The sequence below is a fragment of the Eschrichtius robustus genome, chromosome 11, assembly GCF_028021215.1.
Source record: "Eschrichtius robustus isolate mEscRob2 chromosome 11, mEscRob2.pri, whole genome shotgun sequence".
Classification (NCBI taxonomy): domain Eukaryota; kingdom Metazoa; phylum Chordata; class Mammalia; order Artiodactyla; family Eschrichtiidae; genus Eschrichtius; species Eschrichtius robustus.
In genome coordinates, this window is record NC_090834.1 from 113,522,622 (window position 1) to 113,549,857 (window position 27,236).

The following is a 27,236-nucleotide window of genomic DNA, read 5'->3' on the forward strand; positions in this document are numbered from 1 at the left end:
TGGGGAGGAGGGGGGAAAAAAGGGCAAACATGGGGTTTCATAAGTTAAGTGAAGGAGGATGTCCAACTGTGTCTGATGCTGCTGACGGGGCAGGGACTGCCAAGTGACCACTGATTTGGCACTATAAGGGTCATGCATGCAGCAGAGTGGCCGGGTCAAGAGGTAGAGGGAAACGATGTGGGTTCAACGGGAATAACACTTTCGAGGAGCTCCGATGTAAATGGGGGCAAAGAAAAAGGCAGGTAATCTCCCATCAGCACTTGAGGTCGGGAGCTAATGGGAGGAGCATGAGTCCGCAGAGAAGGTGCCTCCTGTGTCACTTTTCCTGGGAAGTCACCTGACAAAAGGAGGTGGTAGGCCAGAAGGAAGCTAAGATCCCATCCAGAGAGGAGTCCTGGGAACCCCCCAGAGGAGGCCTCTTAGAGAAACATGGCAGACTAGAGCAGGACAGAAGGCTCTGGGAAAGAGGTTACCACGAGAAAAAGGGAACTTGACAGATCGGATGGCCTGCCCATAAATACATGTAATGAGTTTATAATAATAGTGCAATGAAAAAGAAAGGCAACTGGCAACTCCAGGAAAATCAAAGGACTCTTCAAGAAAGTCATGGTGATGCAAATGGAATGTGTCAAGAACATAAACATTCATGGGGTCTCAGAAAAGAGATTCCGCTGATGGACTCCAAACCCCTGATTTTCCCAACTCCTTAAAGACCAGGCTGGTGCACAGGCACAGCTTCCTTCAAGCGGGTCACATGACCAGGACAGGTGATCCCAGCACACTACCTAGCCCAGCATTGACCAACAATTCCCGAGTGACATCTAGGAAAACCCTCTTTATGATTTTTCACTTTTGAGAGTCAACCAACAGTCAATCCCACAAGGCATGGGTGGGGCTGAAGGACAGAGATACTGTTCTTAAAAAAAAAAAAAAAAGGTAAAAGTAGCTGCTAGAAAGGAGGATGGGAGGGAAAGAGGTGAGGACAGCAGTATGCTCATCTTGCAGGGAAAAGAGAAGAGATACTGCAGCAGCTAATGGACAAGATAGGCATTTACTGCGGTATTTGCAAGTACAGAGAAACCCAAGGATGCCCTGGGAAGAGCCACAGGTATCCACCTCGGGGGGTTGGGGGGAGATGTAGGGGTCACTGGGGATTGCCTAACTTGACCCGTCAAGACCCTGAGGTGTGAGTTCACCCCCAAAGCAGTGCAACTGGAAACGCTTCACAGAGGTGGCCTTGGGGGCAGCGCTCAGCAAGCCATCTGCGCCCGGGCCCCTCTGAGCGGCCAGCGGACCAGGGTGCAGTCTCGTTCCCGCCACAACATCCAGACACTTTTGCAGCAACTGGACCAAATAATCTTACGTCTGGTGAATCTAGTAAATGGTAAATTACACGGGCTTGTGCTGCACAAGGTTTGGGGGGGTTTTCCTCACTTTGTTTTATTGCATTTCACTCCCACGGACATGTCGACGCACCACGGGGCCCCACCCCAGCCAGAACGCAGCCCTCGACGGTGTGGCCTCTCTCCCTCCCCTGCAGCCTGGCTTCCCAGCCACGCCCCCTCCCCAGCCCCTCGGAGGCCACACTGCCCTGTCTACTGGGAGGTGCCCCATGCACTGGATGAAGCCCAGGGCTACCACAGGAACCGGTGGTAAACTCTGTCCATTGTGTTGTTCTGGGTCCCAGCTGGCAACGGACTTCAAACTCTCAACTTGTCCAAATCTGTAAAAACTGAGACACAGAACAGAACCACTGAGAGCCCAAGGCTGGGCGCTCAGGGCTCCCACAGCTGCCTTCCCAAGTGACAGTGGCCGAGGGGAGCCGTGGCCACCATGGAGCCCAGTACAACAGGTAGGCAGCAGCCCAGGGAGCCCCCACCAGGACCAGGACCACCTATGAGCATCACACAGACGTAGGCGAGTCACACCCTCCCTCTGAGCCAATAAATTCTGCAAAGGAAGAGAGGACAGTGGTAGGGTGGGCAGTGGGGGCCACCCAACGGGTGGGGGGAGGCAATGGGGGGGCCCTGTCTACGGAGACATTAACAGCAAAAATAAACTGACTAAAATTGGGTCTATCAGAAAGCAGTCTGGCTGTTCTTCAAAAAATCAAACATAAGGGTTACCATTCCTAGGTGTGTCCCCGAAAGAACCAAAAGCAGGGACTCAAACACACCCACAGCAACCAAAGGTGGAAACAATCCAAGTGCCCATCGACAGATCAATGGATAAAAAAATGTGGTCCGGTGGTTAGGACTCGGCGCTTCCACTGCCGGGGCCCGAGTTCAATCCCTGGTGAGGGAACTAAGATCCCACAAGCTGCGTGGCGTGGCCAAAAAAAAAAAAAATGTGGTCCGTCCACACAAAGGAATATTAGCCTTAAAGAGGAACACAGGTTGACACAGCTATAACCTGGATGAACCTTGAGGATTTTCTGCTACGTGAAAGCAGGCAGACACAAGAGGCCACGTATGCATGATTCCATTTCTATGAAATACCTACAATAATACATAAACCCACAGAAACAGATAGCAGATTAGCGGTTGCCAGGGCTGGGGAAGGGGTATCAGGAGTCACTCCTTACGGGCACCGGGCTCCTTTGCGGGATGAGATTGCCCTGGAAGCAGAGGTGGTGACTGCACGACACTGAACACGCTGAACGCTGCAGAACTGTACATTCTAAAAGGGTCCACTTTATGTTACGTGAATTTCATCTCAACTTTTTAAAAAAGAAACGGGCCTACTTTTTGCCACCACGCACCGATGCCAAACGTCAGCGATAAAATAAACACCCCTCCCCCAAACGCAGTCCGTCATCCTCCCAGTTCCAAACAATCGCTGCTCACAGGTGGGTCTCTGTCCCGTGTGTGGAGGCGGCGACAGATGCTGCAGCTACACGGAGGACGAGTCCTCAAGTCCCGACACGTGCCACCTCCTGCAGGAGGAAAGTTCTGGCTGCCCCTCGGAGGCTCCCACCCGCCCCAGAGCCTCCCCTGCGCTCACGGCTCAAAGCAATGACACAGGGTGAACCTCGGGGTGTGATGTCTTTGGAAAGTGCAAACCTTGGTTCATACACGAAATACTTTAGTATCTTTGAGTCTGAAAGTCTTCTTTTTAAATGAATTAAATTAATTAATGTGAATAGTTTTAGATCCAAAGAACGAATCAAGAAAACAGTTATCACTGACTGTCACTGATTATTACCAAACACACTTTTGTCGTAAGAACCGTTCAGCTACGGCCTGCTCTGGATGTCAGGATGCGAGGGGGCACTGAGCCCCCAGGGAGGGGCCATTCTCCAAGGGGGTCCAGCAGGGGTGGGGCAGGCTGCCACGTGTCCCCACAGGCCACCAGGTGCCACGGTCACGGGCAGCGCCACTCACATCCCAGGCCCCGCAGATGAGCCTCTGGCCCCCGAGGGTGGCCCTAGTCCTCTGCCCTGCAGTGCTGGCCACTGGCTAGGGCTGCCCTTGGCCTCGGTGTCCCTAAGCCCACCCCAGGTGGTCACCTCCTTCGCTCTGCCTGCAGCCAAGGCTGGGACCAGTGGCCAGGGCACCTGCCCGGGAGTCACAGTTGCCCTGCCCCTCGAGCACCCCAAAGACAGTGTGAGGTGGAGGGAGGAGTACGGCAGGTTCCGCTGACCCCGGGGCTCAAGTCAGGACCCCTCCTCCTGGCTCCCACCTGCTCCGCCCAGGAAGGCACCACCTGGACTCGTGGGGGGCAGGGGAACAGTGTGGGGATCCCCCAAGACAGGGCTCAGCTTCCGCACAGCAGGCCCCAGACGCCCTGCGCCCACTCCCTTCCTGACAGGGGGCTCTGTCGGGGAACTGGGGGCTGGGCCCCGCACACTGGGCTGGGGGCAGACATCAGCACACCTGGAGGTGAGGGACGGGGCTGAGGGTGCAGCTGGTGGGGCAGGACGGCCACAGGGCCCCGTGTCTCACGCCTCCTGCAGCTGCACCGCAGTCCCCTGGCGTCTGCCTGGCACCCACGCTTGCCTGGGCACCCCGCCCAGCCTGGCTGCCCCGCGTCACGTTATTCAGCCGCCTCACCCCAAACTTGGGCTGGCTCTGGCCTGCCCCTCCCCCACCTTCCAGGAACAGTTCTCTTAAACTGCAAACAGTCCAATTAAGTCCTCCCAGAAAAAGCGGGCGTTTTACCAAACCAGCCACAAAATTCTCTGGCTTCCCTGCTGGCAGGCAGCTGCCCTTGGTCTCCAGTCACTTCCCCAAGGGCGGGGGCGTTGCAGATGCTGCCCTGAGTCTGGAAACAGCCCCGGGGAAAGGGCCGGTGAGCTGCGCCCACACCGGGGCCTGGGCTGACCCAGGGGTCCTTTCCCCTCCTCCCCGCCAGGGGCCTGCAGGAGGCAGTGCCAGGGGCCAAGCTTACCCCGCACAGAGGGGCAACACAACCACCCTCATTCCAGGCCTTGCTGCCCTGGGACTCCAGCACAGTCTCCCCGGGGCGGGGGGCACAGGGCAGAGAGAAGAGGGGTCCCCACCAGCCGGCTCTCTTGAGCCACTCCCCACCTTGGGGACAGGTCACTGTGTCTGCCCTGGAAGCTACCTGGGCTACACTGCCCCTCCCCCCTGCCCTACCCACCCTCCACCCCTCCCCCTTCTGGTTAGTGCCAGGCAGGAGTCAGGAGCTGCCCGAGAGCCCACCTTCACGGAAAAACACACACACACACACACACACACACACACACACGTGTGGCTTTGACATCCCACCCATCATCACACACTTCATTCCCCCAGAAAGGTCAGGAGCCAGCCTGCAGCCTGGGTCCCCCCGGACCCTCTGCAGTGAGGGGACCTCGACCCAGGCCCCAGGCCTCCTGCTGTCCAGGCCCTGAAGGAGCCCCAGGCCTCCCGAGGCGGGGGTGAGGGGGGTGGTCAGTCTCCCCCAAGTGCCAACCCAGGCCCTTGACAAGTCCTGAGAAAGGGTCCCTGGAGGGTCTCTGGGGATCAGCGCTGGGGCCTGGGGCTGCAGAGGTGGGGTCCCCCGGACTGTTGAGAGTGGGTGGTGGGGTCAGGGCAGAGAGCCAGGGCAAGCTTCGTGGAGGCACTGAACTGAGATTGCAGGGGGACATGGCCAGATGCTGGTGGTGGGTCGGGGTCCCAGGGGTGCTCGCAGGGCGCTGGGGCACACTTGGCGTGCCGACCTGCTCGGCAGAGACCCTGGCCTAGGCCTGAGCCCTGGGAGCCACGAGAGGCCTCAGAGAAAGGGGCCCCAGAGCCCTCTGGCCAATCTTCCCGAGGAGGCTGGGTGGGGCGGCTCGTCCTGGGCGCGGCCACAAGCCAGCAAAAGCAGTGGGAGCCCTGTGGGCGGGGTAGGAGGAGGGGCCCTGTCCCCGCCCCCCATCGCACCTGAGCTGTGCTGTGTTGGGGCTCGGGGCCAATGCGGGGCCTCCGACGCCAGACTGGGTTGGGGAGCCCGCCCTGCAGTGGCCCAGGCAGGGGTCTCCAAACCTCAGCAGGTGACCGGCAGCTTCCTCACCCACGGGGTGGGCGGCACCAGACCAAAGACTCAGCTCAGGTGTGCACTCTGCCCTGGGAACCCACAGCTGGGGCTCAGCTGGGCCTGATGGACGTGCACACGGCCCTTCCCCCCGTGGTGAGGCAAGGACCCCCCCTCATGCTCACACATGGCCCCATGCTCACATTCCTGGGGAATAACCAGGGCCGAGTCCGGACTGGGCCTGCAGGTCGGGAGGCTGTCTGCAGGAAGCGCCGCCTGGCCTTGGGGAGAAGCCTGGCCTTGGGGAGAAGCCGGCAGGTGCAGCGGGAGGGCGGGAGGGAGGCGGGTGCAGGGGTGGCGGTAAGGGCCCTGCTCAGGTGATCACCCTGGAAAGCCTGGGCCCCTTCCCTCCCCCCTCTCCACATGCACAGGGAGGCTGGCCAAGTGGAGGGGTGGCAGCACAGGGCTGGCTGGGACTCGGTCATCCTGGGATGGCGCCCCGTGGCGGTCGCCCCTGCAGCCGGTGGCAGTACAGGGTTGAGGCTCCTGTGCTCCAGCCGGGCCTTCTCCCCATCCCCAGGGCCGGGGGCAGAGCCGGGCCCACTGCCCAGCTGCAGCACCCCCCCCAACTTTGCACACTGACCCAGGCTCGTGGGGCATCCAGGTGGGGGCACTGGTCTCTTTCTGATTTGCAGCCCTGGTCCAGGAGCCAGGGGAGAGAGGGAGGGGCGAGCAAGGGGGGCCAGGCGGCCACCGTGAGCCAGGGTGGGGCTGGCACTCCAGAGAAAGGAAGCTCAGACTTGGGTTTCTGTCTAAAACCTGCCCTGTGAATGGGGGCTGCGCTGGGGGCCCAGGGGAGGAGCTTGCTCAGCCCCGTTGCCAGAGCCCCGCCCTGTCCCTGAAGGATCCCAGCTGGTCTCCAAATCCTGAGCCTCCTCGCACAAAGCCCTCCCCCCTCCTCTCTCCTGCCAAACCTCCATCTGTTGCCATGACAACGGGAGCAGACAGGCAGGGGCACTGAGCGCTCTCCCCCACCCCCTTCCTTCCTGCTCCCTTCAGCTGGGCCCTGGACTCAGAGCAAGCCACCGGCTGCAGCCCTCAGCGGCCTCAGAGACCCCTGCCCCCAGCTAGCGGGCATGGCCTCAGCCGCACTAACACCCGCCTCCTGCACAAAAAGGCCAGGCGAAGGGCCCCCACTCCCCTGCCCCGCCATGGTGCCAGCCCTGCCCAGGGCAGGACCTGTCTCACGCTAGGGAATGGCTGGTGCCCTGTCCGGTCCCTGAGCCGTCTCCCATGCTGCACCCCCACCAGCGGGGCCCCGGCCTGCTGCAGGCCTGACCCAAGGAGCATCCCCAGGAGGCCAGCCTTCCCCCTGCCCCACCATGAGGCAGGCTCGGGCTCTGGGAGTCCTGGCTGCCCAGCGGGCGGTGCCCAGCAGATGACCAGGCCGGGGAGATACAGCAGGTAGCCCCACCTACACATGTTGCCCGGATAAACTCCAGGTAGACCAAGGAGACCACCGAGAAGGAAAGCACCGCGCACGCTCTGCGGCCGGAGCACGGCCATCACGGTGACAAGAAGGCACACGGCTGCAGCCATGTCACACCACACCTCTGCCAGGCGGACACCATGACTGCCCCTCTCACAAGGGCCCCAGGCTCAGAGAGGTTCAGTGACTTTCCCGGAAGCACCCAGCCCGAGACCAGGCGGAGTTCAGGGTTTTCCTTCTCCTTGTGTTTGTTGAGCCCTGGTTTGCTCCCTAAAACCTGCTTCCCCAGCAGTCCCCCCTTCTCAGCAGCTCCGTGGAGGTGTAAGCGACGCGCACACTTAAAGTGCCTCAGTGTTCCCCCCCGGGTCCTGCGAAAGAGCATCCCGGCGCCCCCGGCGCCCCGCCCTCCGCAGCAGCCCGGTCACTGGCCACAGCCCACCTTCCCTGGGATTTCGTGTCAACGGAACCACTGGTAGAACCGCAGCCAGAAGTGACTCAGGGCATCCCACCCCCAGACAGAGGGAAAGGTCCACTGAGCCCGGCCCTCGACGTGAAGAGCTCTGACGAGCTCCTTTAGAAACCCGCCAACGCGGCTGCTTCAAAGGAGCCAAGGATGAGACCGGTGATTCCCAAGAGAAACACAAACGCCCAACACACCAAATCAGGGGCTTCAGCCAGGCTGGCCAGGCCTGAGCCGGACGCACCCTTGAACAGGCCCGGGGCAGGTTGAGACGCTCCCAGCGCAGTCACAGCCCCCCAGGCTCAGGCACAGGCCCCGGCAACGGGGGAGCCAGGCCGGGCTCGAGGCAGAGTCATGGGGGCCACAGGAGCAAGAGGGCCCGGCCCTCCCCAGTCTGTCCTTCTCTTTCTGCCCAGTGGCCCCCGTGGGCCTGGGAGGCGGGGGCGGGAGGGGGCGGGGACAGCCCGAGGCTGCAGTGTGAAGCCCCACTGCCGCGTGATACCACGGACACCCCGGCTCCTTCCAAGGGCAGCTGCCCTGGCACCCGCCCCCCCTGGTGTGTCCAGGACGGGGCTCCTTCCCACCACAGCGGGGACTCGCTCGGGGCTGTGGAAGGATCGCGGTCAAGGTGGGCGGAGTGTGGGCCGCACACAGGGCTGCAGGGACAGAACCGGGGAGGCCCCGGCCGTGCGCTGAGGGCCACCCCAGGTCCCCACACCCCCAGGCTGGTGGGAGAGGGCAGGGGGGCCATGGCTTCCTTCCTGGGCTGAGGGCCCAGCCAGCAGGGCACCCTCTCCCCAGAGTCACTGCCCCAACCTCAGCAGCCCGGTGGTTGCCATGGCGACCACAACCGGGCTCCCCTCCCCTCCCCCTCTGCTTCCTCCGACCCCAGTGCCAACTCCCCACCCCCGCCAGGACCCCCCCCACAGTCCCACCCGCAGAAGCCAGGGCACAAGGGTGGATGCTTCTCCACCAGCCGAGGTCCCCTGGCCGACACCCAGAGCATGGAAATCATCGCCACTACCTCCAGGCCGGGTCTCCCCCAGATGCAGCAGGGCCCCCCAGGACCTCCCTCAGCCACGCCACGGAAAGCCCACCCGCGCAGCCAGCGTCCCCGAGGGGCGTCCACCTACTGTGTGCTCAGCACCACGTCCTGAGAGCCCCAGACGCTCGGAGGCCTGACCTGTGCGCCCTGGGCCCTCTGTGGGGAGAGGTGGAGGGAGAGGCCAGCACCTGGGCCCCTCGGCCCTCTGGCTGCAACCTCGGGGCGGGATGTCCAGGGGGACCCGGCGGCCTTGTCTGGGGGGCACGAGTGCTGGGAAACCATCAGTTCTGGGGTGCGCTGGGGGAAGCGCCAGCAAACAGCCGGCTGGGCCCCCTTCCTGCCCCGCCTGCCCGCACTTCCGCCCGCTCTCTCCTTGAGAGCTTCTGGGAGGAGCAGGGCTTCCCAGAGGCCGGCGAGCGGCCCCGCGTCTCCGCTTCCAATGGTGGCAGGTGACCACGTGAGCTTTTTATTAACTGCTTTATCAGTTCAACGCTGTAAAATCAGCCCAATAAAACATTCTGATTGAATTCAGTAACTATTCAGTAATTCAATCTGGTAAATTGTTGTTGTTGTTCTAAGCTGGCGCCCTAGTTTCAGAAGCCTTAGGACTGGGGGCTGATGCTGGGGTCGCCTGCCAAGGGCCTGCAGGAAGGAGGGTGACTGGCCCAAGGGACCCAGGAAGGGGAGGGGTCGGAAGCTTGTGGGGAGCAGGTGGCAGGGGGCGCAGCTGCTGTGAAGACAAGGGTGCCGGGTCCCGCACGCGAGGAGCCAGCTGTACGAGGAGGCTGGACTCCAGGGGGCCAAGGTTACACGTGCAGCGTGGACGCCATGCTGTGACGTGAGCATGCACCACCAGCAGCTGTCCAGCTCCCCAGGGACGTGTGTGTGTGGGGTGGGGGGGGCAGTGGAGGGACAGAGCCATGGTGACCGGCAGGAGTGCTTCAAGGTCAATGACCCAGTGCCGGGGGGGGGGGTGGGGAAGAGAAGGGATGGCCAGGACAGGAAGGCTGCCTACAGGCCAGGCCCCAGGGGGCTTCAGCAGCAGACACGGACCCCCCCCACACACACACACACACCAGGCCTTCCCTCCTTCCTGCTCCACCCCCTCCAGGCCCCAGGGATGGTGATGGGGTTGCCTTGGTGACGAGGCCGGGATGCCTGCCCCGGGAGGCCCAGGCACACACACCAACAGCCTCTCTGGTAGCAGATGCAACACCACGCAACCCCACTCACACCTGCCAGGCGTGGGGGGGCCCTCCGGGATGGAGCCAGGCCCAGAGCCGCTCACAGCTAAGTCAGGTGTGGAAATACCTCCCAGAAGCCCCTGGGCCTCCCCTCAGCCCCCACCCCGAGGGGCAGGAGCTGCAGGTGACCATACACCAGAGGCTGGCCGCCCTCCGCCCCTGCCCGCTTCCCAGCTCCTACCGGCCCCCTGGCCGCGCCTCCAGCCCCCGACACAGGACACAGCGAAGCCTTGTGCAGGGAAGGTGCCCCTCATCTGCAGGCCGGCCTGAGGTCAAGCGGAGGAAGGCAGAGCCCGCCCGCCTGTGGCCACCAGGCACCCCCAGCAGCCCCCTCGCCCGGCACACCTGGGAGGGCTGCCAGGGTTGGCCTCGGAAGCCACATGGGCTCCCGCGGTCCAGCGGGCAGGGGAAGAAGGAACAGGAGGGCGGGGCGGGGGGCCAGCAGCGGGGCGGACAAGCCCTCTCTGGTCTGTGGCTGAGATCCCTTGTCCCCACGTGGGAGGGAATGGGGGCCAGAGGACCACTCTGCAGTGTCAAATCTGGATTTATCATTAAAAAAAAAACCCAATCCACGTTTTAAATACTATCTATTGAGTTGGTTTCCCCAGCCACGAGGTAGGTCTGGTGTCCCACCCTCCCCCGGGCCAAGAAGCCTGTGTCCCCACCCTGCTCGCGGGTCGGGGAGCTGCAGGCCCCACCCTAGACTCGTCTCAGGAGCCAGCCGTCCGATGCCCCTGGGTCAGGGCTCCCGGGCAGGACGGGAAGGTGCTGGCACCGCGGCACCGGCCCCGACCATGGAGCTTCGAGACCGCTCGTGGCAGGGGCCTGACCTGGGGGAGCCCGGGGCTGAGGCGGCTGCTGGCTGCCCAGGGGCCCGGCCAGTGCTGGGCACGAGATGGACCCCAAGGCACCGGGCCAGGCAGGCCATGTGCAGGCTGCTCCCACCTGACCCAGACAAGTTCCCTGCCCAGGTCCCTCGGACGGACGGACGGACGGACAGACATGCACACCCTGCCTGCGGTACCAGCAGAAAGTGGGAAACAGGCCTGTGGCCCGAGCTCCGCCCCTGCCCAGCGGGGATCAGGTGCCAGGAGAGCCTGCCCACCCCCGGAAGGGCGCCAGCAGATGTAACCTCCAGCGTAGGGTAATAATAGAAGCTGCTTAGCGGTCAGCGGGCAGCTTCTCCGAAGGACAGAGAGGAGAGAGGCAGAGACCCGCCCGCCCACAGCTGCCACCTCATCCTCCCAAACATCAGCTCGGTCCCTGAGCGCCTCTGACTGTTTCCAGGAGGCCCGCCTGCCCGGAGCTGTCCACGGTCACAGAGCCCGGGCAGGACGTCCACCTCTGCCACCTCCTCCCCGCCTGGGGCTGGCACTTGCGGAGCAGCTGGAAGGGCCGGGCAGTGGGACCTGCCACTCAAAGGCGCAAATGGGCACGAGGTCTCAGGACAGGAGCCCAGCCCGGAGGGGATGCAGAGCCGCCCTGCCCTGATACGCCATCCACGGGCCCCTGCTCAGTGTCCCCTGGGCCTCCGCCCTGACCCCCCGACCCAGGCAGCACAGACTGTCCCACACGCCTCCCCCCGGCACATCCCCCCAGGGACGGGCAGGCAAGGCGCTCGATTACGTGTACATCTTTGCACCTGCAAACTTGAGGTTGGCCTCGGCGCTGGCCACGGAGCGCAGGCCTGGTTCATGAAGTCCCCGACCCAACACCTCCAGGAGACCGCCTGTCCTGAGGTGCACACACCAGAGAACCCCACATGGTCCTGCCAGCACGGGGTCCCCAGGCTCTCACTCTGCTGACCCCGCTGACTGACCTGTCCCCACCTGCCCTGGCCCCTCGAGCAACGGGAAGAGGAGGAGCACGGGCGCCCCTCCCCCCCAACCACTCCATCAACAACCACTGTGAGCCTGCCCGGAGCTGACGGCCCCCTGCACGCCCACACTGCTTCTGGGGGCTGCTCCCCGAGGGTACAGGCCACTTGGTGTCCAAGGGAAGAGGCACCCCCATGGGGATGGGTGCTGGCCTGCAGCCCCCCAGGCTCGGCAGCCCTCACCCAAGTGGTGAGCTCCCGAGGCCCAGCGAGGGACCGCAGAGCCCCCAAAACGGTGCCTGGGGCACGTGCCCACGGCCACCACGCCCGAGGTCCTGCGCAGGGCCAGAGAGGCTCCCCAGGGGCCATCTTTCCTCCCCAAGGCCCGCTGCAGCAGGCGTTGGGGGGCAGCCTGGGCCCCAGACCCAGCCTGGACTGGCATGGACAGGCCCAGGAGCCAGCCTGCCCCGAACCCTGGCTGCCCAGTGGGTCGCTCTGCCCAGGACAGGACTGTCCCCAGCACAGAGCCCGGCCAGCTTCCCAGAGGTGCCCCCAGGTGTCCACCGGCCAGAGACCAGTACCTCCCCCAGCAGCACCAAGAGGGCTGCCAACCAGGCTTTGGTCAGCGCAGGACCCCGTGCACACCACCTGGCACGGTGGGACTGGCACCCAGAGGCCACCCACCCAGGGTGACTTGGGATGCCACAGCCCCCTGGACAGAAGGGGCAGAGTAAGCCTGTGAGGTCAGAGGCCCTGGCTGGCCCCCCAGCCCCTGCCAGGCCCTGAGCACCTCTGGAGGCCCACAGCACTGACCAGCCCAGGCTGGTCCCCCCAGAGCCAACTCTCCTGCCCCACCAGCCTGGATCCCGACGGGGGCATCACCAGCATCACCCCGACAGAGAGCCAGTCCCCACATCCCCTTCTGCAGACAGCAGGGCAGCGCACAGATGCCCACAGAAGGGTGTGCACTGCACACAGGGTGGCGGGAAGCAGGGCCCCGAGGTCAGAGGCCCTACGGCCAGCTGACTCCAAAGACGGGCTGTGGGACAGGGGTCTGAGCACCCCTCAGGCAGAAGGACCCAGGAGGGGGAGGTACGGACGTGGGTGGCACTGAGGGCAGCAGCCAGCTCTCTGAGGATGCCGAGGACACCGTGTGCCCTGCCAGGGCCGGCAGCGAAGTTGGAAGTGAATCTGGGAACCCGGCCCAGAGACCCTGGGCCACTGGGCGTCACCCAGAGGTGCCCCTGTAGCCCCCACCAAGCCCCCACTAAGCCCCCGACATGGCTGCCCTGATGCCCAGGCCGACGCAGCCCACGACCGCCCACAGATGCCCTCAGTCGCCCCGCGGCATCTGCTGGAAGGTGTCCTGTGCCACTTTATGATTAGTTATAAATCCCTTGGGATTTGGGGTTTAGCATCAGCAAACCTCCAATCAGAGATGAGCTCTTGCCCCTAGAGCTAAGCCAGCATCTAACCCTTCCCATCTGCCCAGGCCAGCCCCACCCCCTCACACACAGGAAACAGTCCCTCCACCTCCAAGGCCTCGGTCCTTCCCAAACGTCGCCTGTCTCCAGTCTCCCCGCCGAGCTAGCCCAGGATGCTGGTTCAGATGTGGGGGTTTAGTGGGGGTTGGAGCTGGAGGCCTGCCTTCCTGAGTCCAGGCTCAATTCCCCCCAGTGCCCAGGCCTGGGGACGGGGCTGCACGCATGGACTTTGAGGTCAGAGGACCCTCCTCGTGTGCACGGGGAGCTCCACAGATCAGCCCAAGGCAGAACCAGCGGGAGGGTAACACCCGTGCCTTCACACCCAACACATCTCTGTCCCCCTGGGTAGGAGCTCAGGTGGGCAGACCCCTGCTTCAGAGGGTCGGTGCACAGCCTGGGCCCCAGCTGGTCTCCCCTCTCGGCCGCCCCAAGGCCATCACTGATGTCCCAGCGTGCTGCAGAAACGCCTGCATTTCATCCACCCTCGGGCCACAAGACCCTTGAACTAAGGGGACCCAGGAGGGAGCCAGGGGATGCAACTGGCTGGTGTGCACCGGAGCCTCTCGTGGTGTGCCTGCCCCTCCCTGGGGAGCCCAGGCGACGCGGGGCACCCACAGCCTACAGAGCACGGGGCCAGGTGGCCGGGGCCTCCCTGGCTGCTCTGTGCCCCCAACGGCACCCACACCCGGGCGATGGGGGTCTCCAAGGGCTTCTGGATGGGAAGGTTCACTGCGGCAGCTCCTGCCACCTTGGAGACACCAAGCGAACGTCAGGGATGCCAGGGACTGCCCTGGAGAGTCGCCTTGCATCAACCCCAGAGCCAGAGAAGGTGCCAGCAGCCTTGGAGAGCGAGCAGTACTCATGTTCACGCTCTGTGGGGCCCTGGCCCTCCCCCTGCCCCGGCAGGTCAGCAGCAGCCCCAAGAGAACTGGCCACCAGCTCCTCCTGACCGAGGAGGGGAGTGGGGGCCGGGGTCTCCCCTGGAAGCACACCAGGCGGCTTCCCCCTGCCCACCTCCTCAGCCCAGAGCCGAAGTCCCACACCAGGGAGATACGTGCAGGAGCTCACCAAAAACCCATAGGCCTTCCCACAGGTCTGCTCAGCTGCAGAGGAGGGCTAAGGACGAACTGCTAACCGCAGCCTCCCTCCTGGGCCGCGGAAGCTGCAGATTTCAGCACTGCCGCGCTGGACAGCTCCCACAGGCAGCCCAGGGAGAGGGCCTGGCCCCAGGCTGCAAGGCCAACTCAGGCCCCTCGGCGCCCCCTCAGGAACAGGGTGCGGCCAGCGAGCTGCCCCAGCCTCCTCCCCACAAGCCGCCCTAGGAGAGTGCAGCAGAGATGGGGCACCACCTGAGGGCTTGCCGCTGCTCTCCTTGGAGACTTAGGGAGGGGAGAGCAGGGGCCATCCCCTGCACAGTGCAGGGGTCCTAGGCTGCCTGCACACTGCTCACGGGTAGCTGGCCCCTGGACGCAGGGTCTCCTGGCAGCCCACGCCGTGTACGAACACGCGGGCCTTGAAGAGCAATTCTCCCGGGTCACCAGGGACCACGGCTTCACACAGAAGCAGGCGCGTTTGGGGAAAGCAAGGCGCCCCCAGCATGAGCCCTGCTGCAGGAGAAGCGTGTGCCCCCGCCTCGAGCAGCCCCGACACCAAGCGGGAAACCCCAAACCGTACCAGGGGTTCGAGCCCAGCGCCTCCCGTGTGAGGTCACGGGTCGGAGCCACAGGCCAGGCATGGTGGCAGAGGGCCTGGAGGAAGAGCTGGAGGCGTGGGCCGGGCGCGGGCAGGCTGACTGTCCACCCTTGGCAGTGAGTGCTCAAACTGGCGCTCCGTGACAGGGCCGCTGCAGCCAAGAGGGTGAGGCCGAGCACGGAGACGGGCCCAGCGGGACGTAAGGAGACGAGGCGCCCGGCGGAAGCTGGTCCAAGCTCCCCAGGAGGGCCTCCTTCAAGCCCCCACCGAGCCTGTTCCCTCACCTACACCCCCGCCCAGGGCTGCAGCGGCTCGGGGCCGAGGGACCAGAGAGTGACCGGCCAGCCGTCCTCACCTGCCTCAGGTCCACCCCCGCAGGACAGAACCCAAAGGGGGCGCTCCGCGCGTGCGATGACCCCACTGGGCCTGCACCTGTGTGTGTGACGGCAGTGAAGCTCCTGGGCTGGCTGGACCCGCTGCTCCCAGGCAAGGCCAGCCCTGTATTTCGCTGCGCACCGCACGCCGGCACCATCACGTCAGGGTCGGGGCGGGAGTGAGGGTGGGACAGGCCACAACCACACACAGTTTCCTGTCCAAGTGGGGCCCGCCAGCATCAGCACCCCCGGGAAGTCAGAAGCGCGCAGACCCTGAGGTTGAGGACCCCTGGGAGCAGCCCCGGCGCCGAGGCCCCACGGCCCCCAGACACCGCACGCGGGGGGCCACAGGGACTCAGGTTCCAGGAAGCAGCCCTTACCCGCTAAAAATCCAGCGTTTGACTGTATTTCTGCCAGTTTGGGAAATCAGGGTTAACTTCTCAGGGTACTAACGGTATGGTGCTTCTTTAAAGAGTCTCTATCTTTTAGACCCAGCCCGAAAATATTTACATTTCAGGCAAGTCTGGGGGTGGGGTGAAGCAAACTAACCCCGTGTCTGTGTCCCTGAGGCTGGGGTGGGCTCGCGGGGTCCACGGTGCTCTTTTCTCTACCTCCGCACCTGGAAATGCCCGTCTGCAGAGGGAAACGAGAAGCCGGTTCCCACGGCGGCCCAGGAACACGGGGCCTCCACCCCGGGTGGGCCCCCAGAACAGAGGCATCTGCCGGCCAGACTGCAGCAGGTTGGGTGCGAGGGGTCAGTGGGGCGGGGCCGCAGGCAGGGCAGGCCGCGTCGCAGGGCACCATGTGGCAGAGGGAAGGGACGAGGCAAGCCCCTCCCCAGCCCAGACTGTGCCCCCACCCCCAGGTCCCTCAGCCCCGCACAGCTGGCGGCCCAGCTCTGCCACAATCCGCATCCACTCTCCCCACTCGCTGCCCCATAAACAAGCGGTGCATGAAAATACCACATCCGCGGGGATAAGCAAACACGACGCCCATCTCTCCACCCTCATCCTGTTTCCCCCTCGGCCCCCTGGGCCTGGGCCGAACGTGAAGGCTGAGCCCACTCTCAGGCCCACGGCCCAAGGGTGACACAGGCTGCCATCCCCCTGCCTGGCCCCAAGCAAACACGTTCCCTCGCGGTGTCGCTCACCCTCACACCTGAGCCACAACGGGGACACGGAGGCCTGTAGACGCTGACTTTCCCACCCAGTCTGGGCTGGGGGCCCTGCCCCGGGGGCTCTGCACGCAGGCTGACCCCAGAGACCCTGGATGACCCCAAATGCTCTGTGCCTTCTGGCTGACTCCTGGGGGTGGCCAGAGTGAGCCCGGGATGGAGCGGCCCATCCAGCTCCTTCCTGGCTCTACGGGGCCAGCCGAGGGACTTTTTCTGAATGGTCTCGGAGGACTCTGAGGTCCTCACACACGCTCCCGGCGCACCCCTCTCCACAGGCATTGGGGACCCCCACGTCCCCGCAGCTGCCTGCCGAGCACCAACCCCTCACCCTTCAGAGAAGAAACTGGCCCCACGAGGCTGCCTGGCCTCCACTGCAGGCCCCTGCCAGACGACAGAGCCAGGAGTCTGGGCGGGGGCGGCAGAGGCTGCAGCTCCCGACCCGGGCAGGGGCTCCTCCCAGCCTCTGCAGACCCGGGCTCCCCACCGCCCTGCCAGCCCGTGCCCCGGACTCCAGCTTGGGCCCAGCGTCAACGCCTGAGGAAGCTGGACCCGCGCGCCTGATACGTCGCTGGACCCAACTCAGAACAAGGCACAGGAAGCACCCGGCCTCGGGGCCCCCGCCCTGCCCTTCCCTGGGGCTGCTCTGGCCTCGTGGCCTGTGATCCAGGCCGAAGTCGGCCACGGGAAGGGACCCGTCAGGTTCCCAGGCAGCCACCCCCCAACACGTAGGCCCCCCATTTATCCTGCTCCTCCACCCAAGCCAGTGGCTGCCAGCAACTCTAGAGTCGCCCGGGGCACCACAGCCAAGGCCCCTCACAGATGCCACATTCCTGGCCGGGCAGCCTCCTGCCGCCCCCGAAAACCACCCACGGCCCTGAGACAGAGCAGCAGCCTGCCGCGTCCCCAGCCCCAGCTACGTCACTCAGGCCACGCAGGCGGCCGCTCAGGCTGCCCTCCCACCTCCGCCCTGGGGCCAGGAAGGCCAGCCCTGGGACCCAGGCTGAGCCCAGAGTGGGCAGCAATGGTGCAAGTGCCGTGCGGTCCTCCCCCACCCCCCCGAGCCAGAACCACAAGGCCCCAGAATCTTCCATCCACCCTCGGCCAGGCCTGCGGGCACGGTCTGCGGGAGGCCCAGGTGGGGGCGGCCAGCTCTGGGGCCCTGTGTGGACGAGAATGTGACAGCACCTGGAGAAGCGCCTCTGTCCTCACAGGTCAGCACCCCCAGCCAGGGTGTGTGTTCCCGGGATGCCGTGTCAGCGCTCAACAGGCATCGACCTCGGTGACCCCTGAAATCCACCCGGAGGCGCTGTCACCCCAGGGCCCAGGGAAGAAACCGAGGCCCAGCAGCAGCCTCCCTGGGCCCTGAGGGACGAAAGCAGAACGAACAGGAAGAAAACCACCCGAAGAGAAGGGCCGTTTTCTCATCCTGGGGTTGGGGGGGGCGGCTTCCAGCTGCCCAGCTCCAGAACACTGGGCCCTCAGAGGCTGCAGAACAAGGCCTGGGCCGCCTCTCAGGGCCCAGCCCGCACAATCCCTGCTTTGTCCCTGTGGCCTCTGCCCCAACCCAGCCTCCATCCCGTCCGGAGTCTGAGGCAGCTAGCCCGGGGCAGCCCCGCTCGGCAGCCGGCACCCCTGTCTGGGGTGAAACCTCGGGCAGGCGGGCGGGCAGCTCGGCCATCCCTGGCCAGGACCCAGGGCTCTGGGCAGGCTCATGGAGGCCCACCCGGGGCCCACCACCCAGTGCTGTGTGGCCTGGACACGTCAGCCGGCCCACAGGGGACAGCGGGGCTGGTCGGGCCTGGCACCGGGGAGAGCTCCATTGGATCAGTTGTCCGAAGGCACCAGCTTGCCCCACGTCCGAGAGGACTTGCTGCAGAATCCAGGGCAACGCAAGGTACCACCCACAGGGAAGGAGGTCCTTCCCCTCCCCTGAGACCCCAGATGGGCCCTGACAGATGCTGGCCTCCTGGCTTCCTGCTGGATACCGAGCACAGCAGACGTGCCCCCGACGTTGTTCCCGTCCATCAGGGCCTCACAGAAGCACCCCTGCCGTCGGGGGGCCTGAGGCTCAAAGCCCCTCAGCTACCGAGCCCCAGAGCCTAGGGGGCTGTCCCTGGCTGTACCTCCGGGACCAGGGGCACAGAGCCACCCCATTAGGGTCCAAGGTGGCCACGGGGGCCTGGGGGCCCTGGCTGTACAGCTGGGGAAGCCAGGCCACGTGGGCAGCACACAGGGCCACAGGCAGGTGGCGAGGCCTCTCACCCACCTCAAACGCCCTGCCACGTGTGCGGCCGCCACCGTGCTCCCTCTCTGCGTGGCAGCAGGCCCTGGGGAGCGCCAGCGTGCCCCACTCCAAGGAGCCCAGACTGTGCGGGTGGACACAGGCAGGAAGGGCCCCGGGCCCGGGGAGCTCCAGACAGCCCGTGGGCGCGGGCAGACGGAGGACACAGCCTCCTCTGTGGGCACCGCCACCCGGCCAGGCCCCCACAGACACCGGTTCTGTGTCCACTGGCCTCAAAGGCACAGGTGCTCTCCAAACCAGAGCACTAGGTGACCAGGAAGTCGCCCTAACGCTCCTCCTGAACACCAGCCACGGACCCTCCCACGGCACCGCTGACTCGGGAGCACGGCCGACGTGGGCCATCCTCAGCGCGGGCCTCTGACCTGGCAGGACCTGTCCGCTCCGGGCACAGGAAGGTGCCAGGCACCGAGCAGGGCTCACGCGCAGGCAGAGAGGATGCAGTCAGTACTGCTGCCCAGCCCACCTGCCTCCCAGGTGCCGGCCTCCTCTCCCTCCCCTGACGTTTTCAGGCCCAGTGGTTGCCCCACAGATAAGCCCCAGCAATGAACACCAGGGGAAGAAGTAGCCAGAGAAAGGCGCGTGTGGGCAGGGGAAGCGCACGCTCGCTCGGGCCCCCGTCCAGGCGCAGGCCCAGGGCAGTGCCGGTCAGCCGCTGCTGCGGGCAGCAGGGGACCCTGCGTCCTGCGGCAGAGCCCTCGGCGGCCCCACACAGCCCTCGAGGTCGGCTGGGACGGGCCAGGAGGCAGGGGGCGCACAGGGAGCAAGCCCCGGAGGCCCCCGTCCACACGCGCCCCCAGCACGTACGGCCAAGCCTGCCTGTCACCAGCGAGGCTAGGGGACCCCTGACCACCCTCCAGCAGACCAGGGTTGGGGGAACCTGGAGTCCCCGGAGTCTGAGACCCCTCTGCTCCTCTGCCCTGAGCACAGCGCAGACGGCTGTATATCCAGCAGGGTCCCCCCGTGAGTCCCGCATGAGCATCTGCTGGAGACAGGTTCTGCTTGGACCTCGGGGCCGTGGCCAGCTCTGGCCTGGCTTCTTCCAGAAGGAGCCAGGCCTGGCCTTGCCCCCAAAACCTGCTCCGGACAGACAGCTCTGGGGACCAAGGCTAGCACGTGGTGGGCAGAGGTTGGCCACAGGTGACGTACTCTTTCCGCATCGTGCTGGGGGCCCTGCGGGCGGGGGACTGCAGGCCTTGATGCCCCCTGCGGAAAACCCCCAGCGCGGAGGAACCCACGGCCAGAGCTGCACTGGGCAGCACCCGGCTCTGCAAAGAGCCTCTCTCACCTCTGTCCCCTCGCCCGGGCCGTGCCCTCTGCCCCGCGTGCCCTTCCTGGTACAAACACCCCTCCCCCCATCCCTGCAGAGCCACGGCCAGTGGTGAGGCAGGCAGGACACGTGAAAACTGAGAGGTGCTCAGAGCCACAGGGGACCACGGTGGGTAGGGGACACTCTGGGACCAGGGTCCTAGGGTTCTGTCCATCCCAGAACCCTCCCATCCCTACCTTCAGGAAAATGCCCATCCTTTGAGGCGAGACCCTCATCACCCCAGGAAGCCCCCTGCAGAGCTGCCCTCCATCAACAAGGGCAGCCTACCCAGGGCCAGCTCTCAGCTCGGGGAAGGGGGCTTTCCTGGGGGAGGGTCTGTGCCTCGGGAGGATGGCTGAGCAGCCTCTGTCCCACCCAAAGTCACTGATGGCTTGCTGAGCCTTTCTAACCACTCCAGTGGGGCAGGGAGACAGGTGGGGGATCCCCACTGCCCCCCAAGGTCTGCCAACAACTATTTGAGAATACGGTCCTAACCTTTAACCAGGCTCGTGCAGTGAGCATCTGTGGGCTTTCCTGCCGTCCCCGGGAGCCACTGCCCTGGACCAAGTTCAGGTTCTGAGCCCGTTCCCTCACTTATAAAACAGGTTAGATGGACTGAGGTCAGCCTGAGGCACGGGGGGGGGAGGCCCTGGACTCAGCAAAGGGCAAAGTGGCCTGCGACCCTTCTGACCATCAGGCACGACAGGCGGTCCACACGCGACCAGTGGAGGCCCACCCCACTCACCCTGCTCTGTCCACCTTCACTGTGCACCCCAAGTCCAGTGCCTCCACCCTCATGGGGAGGCCCACTCCTTCTCCGGGCCTCAGCCCTCCATGGCACGCCAGGCCGGTTCCTGGGCCAGCCCCTGCCCGCCCCATCCCCAGAGCCGACGCACTGTGGCCTCTCGTTGGCTCAAAGCTGCCTCCAGACTTCCCTGGTGGCGCAGTGGTTAAGTATCTACCTGCCAATGCAGGGGACACGGGTTCGAGCCCTGGTCCGGGAAGATCCCACATGCTGCAGAGCAACTAAGCCCGCACGCCACAACTACTGAGCCTGCACTCTAGAGCCTGCGAGCCACAACTACTGAGCCTGAGCACCACAACTACTGAAGCCCACGTACCTAGAGCCCACGCTCCACAACAAGAGAAGCCGCCACAATAAGAAGCCCACACACCGCAACAAAGAGTAGCCCCCGCTCGCCACAACTAGAGAAAGCCCGCGCGCAGCAACGAGGACCCAATGCGGCCAAAAATAAATAAATATTTTTAAAAATTAAAAAAAAAAAAAGCTGCCTCCTTCTGTTCAACCTTCTAAAACTGACGTGGTCCCCCACGCCCCAGGTGCCTCCCCGCCCACCTCGGCCTCCGGCTCTGCCGCCCCCGTCCTGCTCTGAGCTGGGCTCCCTCCAGCTCCAGGCCATGAGTCACCCCAGGGTCTGCCAGACTCTCCCGCCAGCTCACCTGTCTCCCTCTCACACCTGTCTCTCCTCCCAGCTCACCTGTCTCCCTCCAGGTCACCTGTCTCTCCTCCCAGCTCACCTGTCTCCCTCGCTCACCTGCTCCATCCCACCCAAGGAGTCCTCTCCAGCCTGCGTGCCACCAGCACCCACATTAATTCTCCTGAGAGTCCCTTAAGAGCCTGGAGGGCCTCTCCCCCCGCCCACCCACCAACCTGCGAGCCCAGCCAGATGAGCAGCAGGGAGGGCCCTCACTGCCCCCTTTTCTCTTTAGCTGGACCGATCCCTTGCCTGAAAGCCCTGTCTCAGTGCCGCCCCCCGCCCCCATCTCCTGCCCACTGGAGGAGGGTTTCCAAAGGCGGGCTCCACATCTTACCGTGGACCTTGGCTCCAGGAAAGGCTCCCAGAGCCCACCGTCCTCCCCATCGAGCCCCAGGGTCCTCGCGGCCTATGGGCGCCGAGCCCCACTTGGACTTGCTGCGCCCTGGCTTGGGAAGGGCCGGGCACTGCTCTGTTTCCTGATGGGGCTGGAGGAGTGAAGACGGCACAGCCCACGCCACTCACCTCCTGGGCCTATCGGTCCCCGCTGGACCCTCTGGGGGTGTCCTCCCCACCCCCCAGCTGAAGAAGCCTCTCCTGGATGAGGGAGGGGCCGGGCGGAGCCTCGGCAGTGAACACCACACGGCACAGCGACACCGGCCCCCGCAGTCCCGGAAGGCCCCGTCCCTCGACCAGAAACCACGTCGCGGCCGAGGCGGAGGCCCCCTCCCCGGGCTGCTTGCAGAGGTGACGCCAGGCCGCCAAGGACAGCTGGGCAGAGGAGATGACTTTTCAACCACGGCCTCGCCAGCCCTGACGGGGAGGCCCAACACCAGCAGGAGTGACGGACCCGCTCCCTGAGTCCAATGCCAAACAAGCAAAACGGAACCACCAGGGGCGAAAAAGATGCAACAGAAGCGTGAGCTGGACCCTGCCAGCCCCAGCCGGGCGGAAGAGGCGGCTCTGCCCACACCTGCACTCTGCACCTGGCGGCGTCCCCCACCCCGCGTCTGACTCCCCAAAGGCAGCGTTCTGGGGGAGAGCAGCGGGCCCGCCTCCCAACAGGCCCCCGCTCGGGACACGCGGCCAGAGTGCCCGGATCAGCTGGGTTGAGAGGCCCAGCTGCCCCACACGGTCCACAGCCGCCGACGTCTACTCTCCTCAGCTCTCCTTTTACAGGACTTGGGCAGAGAGCGGGCAAAGAGCACGGAGAACGGAGGTGTCCGCGAGACGAGGAGGGCTGGGCTGGAGTCAAGGGACAAACCACGGGCCCCACCGCACCCTGGGCCTGGGGGCTGCACGCCTCCGGGGGAGCAGCTCCCAGCAGCACCGACAGCTGGCGAGGGAGGTGGCACACTTCCACCAAGGTGTCCTGGCAAGAAGCCTGGCCCTCAGAGAAGGTCAGGTGTTTATCTTGGGAGCGAAAGGACAGGCCTGGGAAATCACCAGCTTTCTTGGCATTTGGTGCCAAAGAGCAGCCAGCAAGCCAAGCAGCCAGGCCGGCACACACACACCATGAGGCCCCTACGTCCACCACACTCCAGATGACCCTGCCACGAAAGGACGGAGAGACGGGCGCCAACAGGACAAGCCTCCTCCCCAGCCTTCCTGGGAAGCAGGTGTTCCAACTGTCAGGATCTCGGGTGGCAGCTCCAAGCACTCAGGGAGGCCAGAGGGAACAGAGGACGGACAGACCCCCAGAGAGGGGGCCTCAGCTAGAGACCTGATCCCACTCACAAGAGAAGGGCCTGAGGAGAGAGGCTGCTGGATGCAGGGGCCACTCAGAGCTGCTTCTAAACATCACACGGCCTGTTGTTCACACACTGTACATCCTTTTGTGTTCGTTACTGTTAATTACAGTGGAACCGTCCTGTAATTAACTGTACGACAGAATAACTCAAAGAAGAGTACGGAGACCAGCCCCTACCCTTGGAGACCTACGTATAATTCACGGCTGTCATCGCTTGCATGCCGATGTTTCCTTATAATAACATTTTATTGGTAAGATAATTAGATTATTTCACTGCCTCCTGCATTCTGCTGCCCCAAGCCCCTCCCCCACTGAGGATTTCACCAACTACAGTTGTTCCTCCCAGGAAACATGCACATTCTGAACTCAGCTGATCACAGGCTGTCTGCCACCTCCTCTTCCAACCCGGCCCGCCACCCCGACTTCCAACAGCACTGCACTACTGCCCCGGGACCCACGGTGCGAGGGCTGCCCACCCAGGAGGGGGCAGGGGGGCTCGCGCTGCCTCTAGCCCAGACGCCTTCACACGCTCTGCCTTACTTACATCACAGCCCCTGCCCCCCGCCCCAGCCTGGGGCTTGGCCCACTTTCCTTCCACCTCCAGGCTCTGCCTCTGGGCCACCCTGGGGGGCTCGGGGAGGGCCTGCAGCATCCCTGGCTAGAGCGCTCCCTCCTGGGCCCCAACCCTGCACCAGTGGGGTGGGCCCAGCCCTACCGCACCCTCCTCCTCCCTTGCTCCGCTTGCCTGCCTGCGCTAGGTCTAAGGAACTTCCCAGAGAGGCAGGGAGAAGGAGGCAGTGCCAATCGGACCTCTGGGCCGCCAAGAGAGGCCCATCCAAGGAGAAGAAAGAAAATGGCTGAGCCCAGTGTCCCACAAAGCGACTCTGCGAACGCCTGGTCAGCCAGATGAGGGCACTGGCCTTGGGGCTGCGATCTAACCCGATGGCCAGAAGACGGCTGCCCAGGACCAGCCGGGAAGCCCCCTCCTCCCATAGGCTGAGATCTGTTCCACCGCCGGTGTGGGATCCGTGGCCCAGGATCCGCTGTCGGGCCCAGTACCAGTCTCCCTCTCCCGCCCCTGGAGGAGTGCAGTGTCGCAGACATCCTGATAGGTTGGGAGAAGAGAGGCGCTGTCCAGCCCTCTGAGTGGCCCGGGCACTCTCCCACTCCCACCGTGGAGGGAGGTCCCAGCCTGGCCAAAGTGGCCCGGTCCCTGCAGGACGCGCATGGCGGCCTCGCTGCTCGCCGGCCGCCGGAGTTGGGGGTCGCGGCCGGGGTCGCGCGGCCCGGGGCGCAGCTGCTCGGGCAGCACGCCTATTAGCGCGGCCGCGGCAGACGGCAGATGGGCGCCCGCTCGGCCCCCTCCTCCCGCGGCACAATGGGCCCGGTCGCTCGGGCGCACAATGCGGCGGGGGCCGCGCACCTGCAGCCTGCAGCCGGGCCGAGGGGCGCTGGCCGGGCCAGTGCGCCGCCGTCCGCGCCGAGTGTCCTTGGGCCGCGCCCGGCCGACCGCAGCCGCGCGGCCTGCGGGGCTCCGCGGCGGGACCGGGCGCCCGGCCTCCCATTGTTCGCGGCCGCGGGCCGGAGACGTGGGCCGGGCCTGCAGCACCCCGTTCCGGGCGGCCTCCCTACCGGGCCCCCGCTCGGCGCGCCGGCGCCGGCCTTCCCGGCGGCGGGCCTGTGCGCCCCCGGCCCTCCCGGTCCCCCGGCGCCCCCGGCCCCCATCGGTGTGCCCGGCCCTCTGGGTCCTCCGTGTGCACGGTCTCCCCGGCCCCGGCCCCCGCCGGCCCGCACGCACCTGTCTGCCCCTTGCCCAGCGTCTTCTCCAGCCGGTAGGGCCCCACATACTGCGCGTGCTGCGCCCCGCCGCCGTCCTTCCCCGTCGATGTCATCGCTCCCGGGCCCGGCGCCGGCGAGGTGGGCGCCCCGGGCGGGCGGCGGCAGGGAGGGGCCGCGTCCGTGCGTGTCCGTCAGTCCGCTGGGCCGGGTCGGCGGCGCCCGGCGGGCCGCGCTCGCTCAGCGCCCCCCGCGCCTCCCCCGCGCCGCCGCCCCCCGCGCCTGCGCCCGCTCTGCTGCGGCCGGCCCGCGCTGCCTCCGCCTCTCCGAGACGACCGGGCGGGCGGGGACACAAGGCTTCCGCCGCCGCCGCTGCCGCCGCCGCCGCCGAGGCCCGCGCCCCGCGCCCAGCGCCCCGCGCCCCGCGCCCCCTGCGCACGCCCGTCAGTCCGTCCGCGGTCGCGCAGCCGAGGTGAGCCGAGCCGCCGAGCCGAGCTGCCGAGCCGATCCGAGCCGAGCCGAGCTGAGCCGCCGAGCCCAGCCGAGCTGCCGAGCCGAACCCGTACGAACGCAGCCGGATGCAGCGGCGGCAGCGAGTGGCTCTCGCGCCGGCCAATCACCGGCACCGGCCAATCAGCGGCGCCTTCTGCCGGCCCCGACCCCCGCCTCGCTCCGCCCCGCCGCGGAGAGCGCTCCTGGGAGCTGGTCTCCGGGAGGCGAGGCTGGGGCGGGGTCCGGGCGGGGTCCGGGCGAGGCCCGGACGGGGGCGGGGCCTGGGCATCTCGAGCCCCTCGCCTGCCCCCCACCGCCCCTAGTTCCCCGACCCCGCCCGGATGCCGAGCTGCGGAAGCCGGGCGGCCCTGCCCTAAAGCGCCTCCCGGGACGGTGCAGGCGGCGGGCCGTGGGGGTGGGCAGTCAGCTGCCCCGGCTCCCGGCGCCTTCCCTCTTGGCCGCGACCACCGGGGTGGAAAGGAGTTACTAGCCCCTCCCCACCCCCATCCCGGGGGCGGCGGCGCTGCGTGGCTCTTGGCCCAGCCGTGACCTTGTGCGTCCCAAGGCCGTGCCCGGGTCGCTGCCCTCCTCCGCTCCGTTTTCCCGGGTACACAACTGTGACCAGCACAGGGGGGTCAGGAACTCAACCCAGGCTACATAGCAGGCCTTTGTGCCCGCCCACCTTCTTCCTCGGTTGGGCCGAGGGTGCACCGGCACCGACGGCTCGAGGGCTCGGGAGAGGCGTCTGCAGTGGAGCCAGACCTGGAGGGCCCCTGTTCCTTGCGGAAAACACGTGCTGCCTAAGCCAGTGCCGCAGAGGTGGTGGGAGAAGAGAAGTGACGGCTGGGAGCAGGGAGCCCCGAACCCTGCACGTGAGGGTCCCACACCCTTTGAGCCGCTGGGTGCCCTGCCGTGGCTCGGATCTGCCGCCAAGTCCTGGGTGGCCGAGTTTCACCTGAAGGTTTTCTGCGGGCTCCCAGGGCTCCACAGCCAGCCCTCACTCCCGTCAGGCTAATCCCCTGCTCCTGCCCGCCCTGGGGGGAGGGCTGAGAGAACTCTGGAAACTCTTAGGTCTTCCCAGCACCCCTCCTGGAAGGGCCTATTTGCATTTATTTCTCCCCTATCTGAACTCAGAACACCTGGCTGCTCCACTCGGCCCTTGCAGGTCTCCCCTTGCTTCCCACTCGTTTCTTAAAAGGTTGCAGATTAAGAGTCTTTTAGGTGCCGGCGCAGCGCTGAGTGCGGGTGCCTCCAAAGGTGTGCAGCGCAGGTCAGGGAAACACTGCCGCAGACGGTGCCAGGCTTCAGGGGGGCGGTGCAGTTTAAACTGGATATAAGGAGAGTTTGGGGCCTTGGACTAGAGAAATTTTCCAGGGGCTAAAGGCAGACTGGGAGTCGTCAGGTCAAGGGGGTAGGCAAGAGATGGGCTAGGGCCGTGGGCAGGCAGAGGAGGGGTGGCATCCCAGTACCTGGAGGAGGGGCACCTGCCAGGGAAGGGACATGCCCCTGGCCTCCCTGTCTTCCTCTGCTGGAGCTGTGCCTGCCACAGTCACCTGGGCCTCCCCAGCCTGCAGGACTTACCAGACGCATCGTTCTTGTGCCCTCAGCAGCACTGGCCCAGCTGACCATTCTTTTTTTTTTTTTTTTAATAAATTTATTTATTTATTTATTTTTGGCTGCATTGGGTCTTCGTTGCTGCACACAGGCTTTCTTTAGTTGTGGTGAGCGGGGGCTACTCTTCGTTGCAGTGCTCAAGCTTCTCATTGCAGCAACTTCTCTTTGTTGTGGAGAATGGGCTCTAGGCATGCGGGCTTCAGTAGTTGTGGTTCGTGGGCTCAGTAGTTGTGGCTCACGGGCTCTAGAGCGCAGGCTCAGT

At 65.3% G+C, this 27,236-nt stretch overlaps 1 protein-coding gene across 3 annotated transcripts in view; it reads right to left on the reverse strand.

Annotated features, from left to right (window-relative positions):
- Positions 1 to 24,984, reverse strand: part of BRSK2 (BR serine/threonine kinase 2) — a 65,091-nt gene extending 40,107 nt beyond the window's left edge. For all 3 annotated transcript variants that reach the window (XM_068554791.1, XM_068554790.1, XM_068554788.1), the window contains exon 1: positions 24,891 to 24,984. In XM_068554791.1, the coding sequence (XP_068410892.1) occupies positions 24,891 to 24,984 (94 nt within the window). The remainder of the gene's footprint in view (positions 1 to 24,890) is intronic.
- Between the last annotated feature and the right edge of the window lie 2,252 nt (positions 24,985 to 27,236).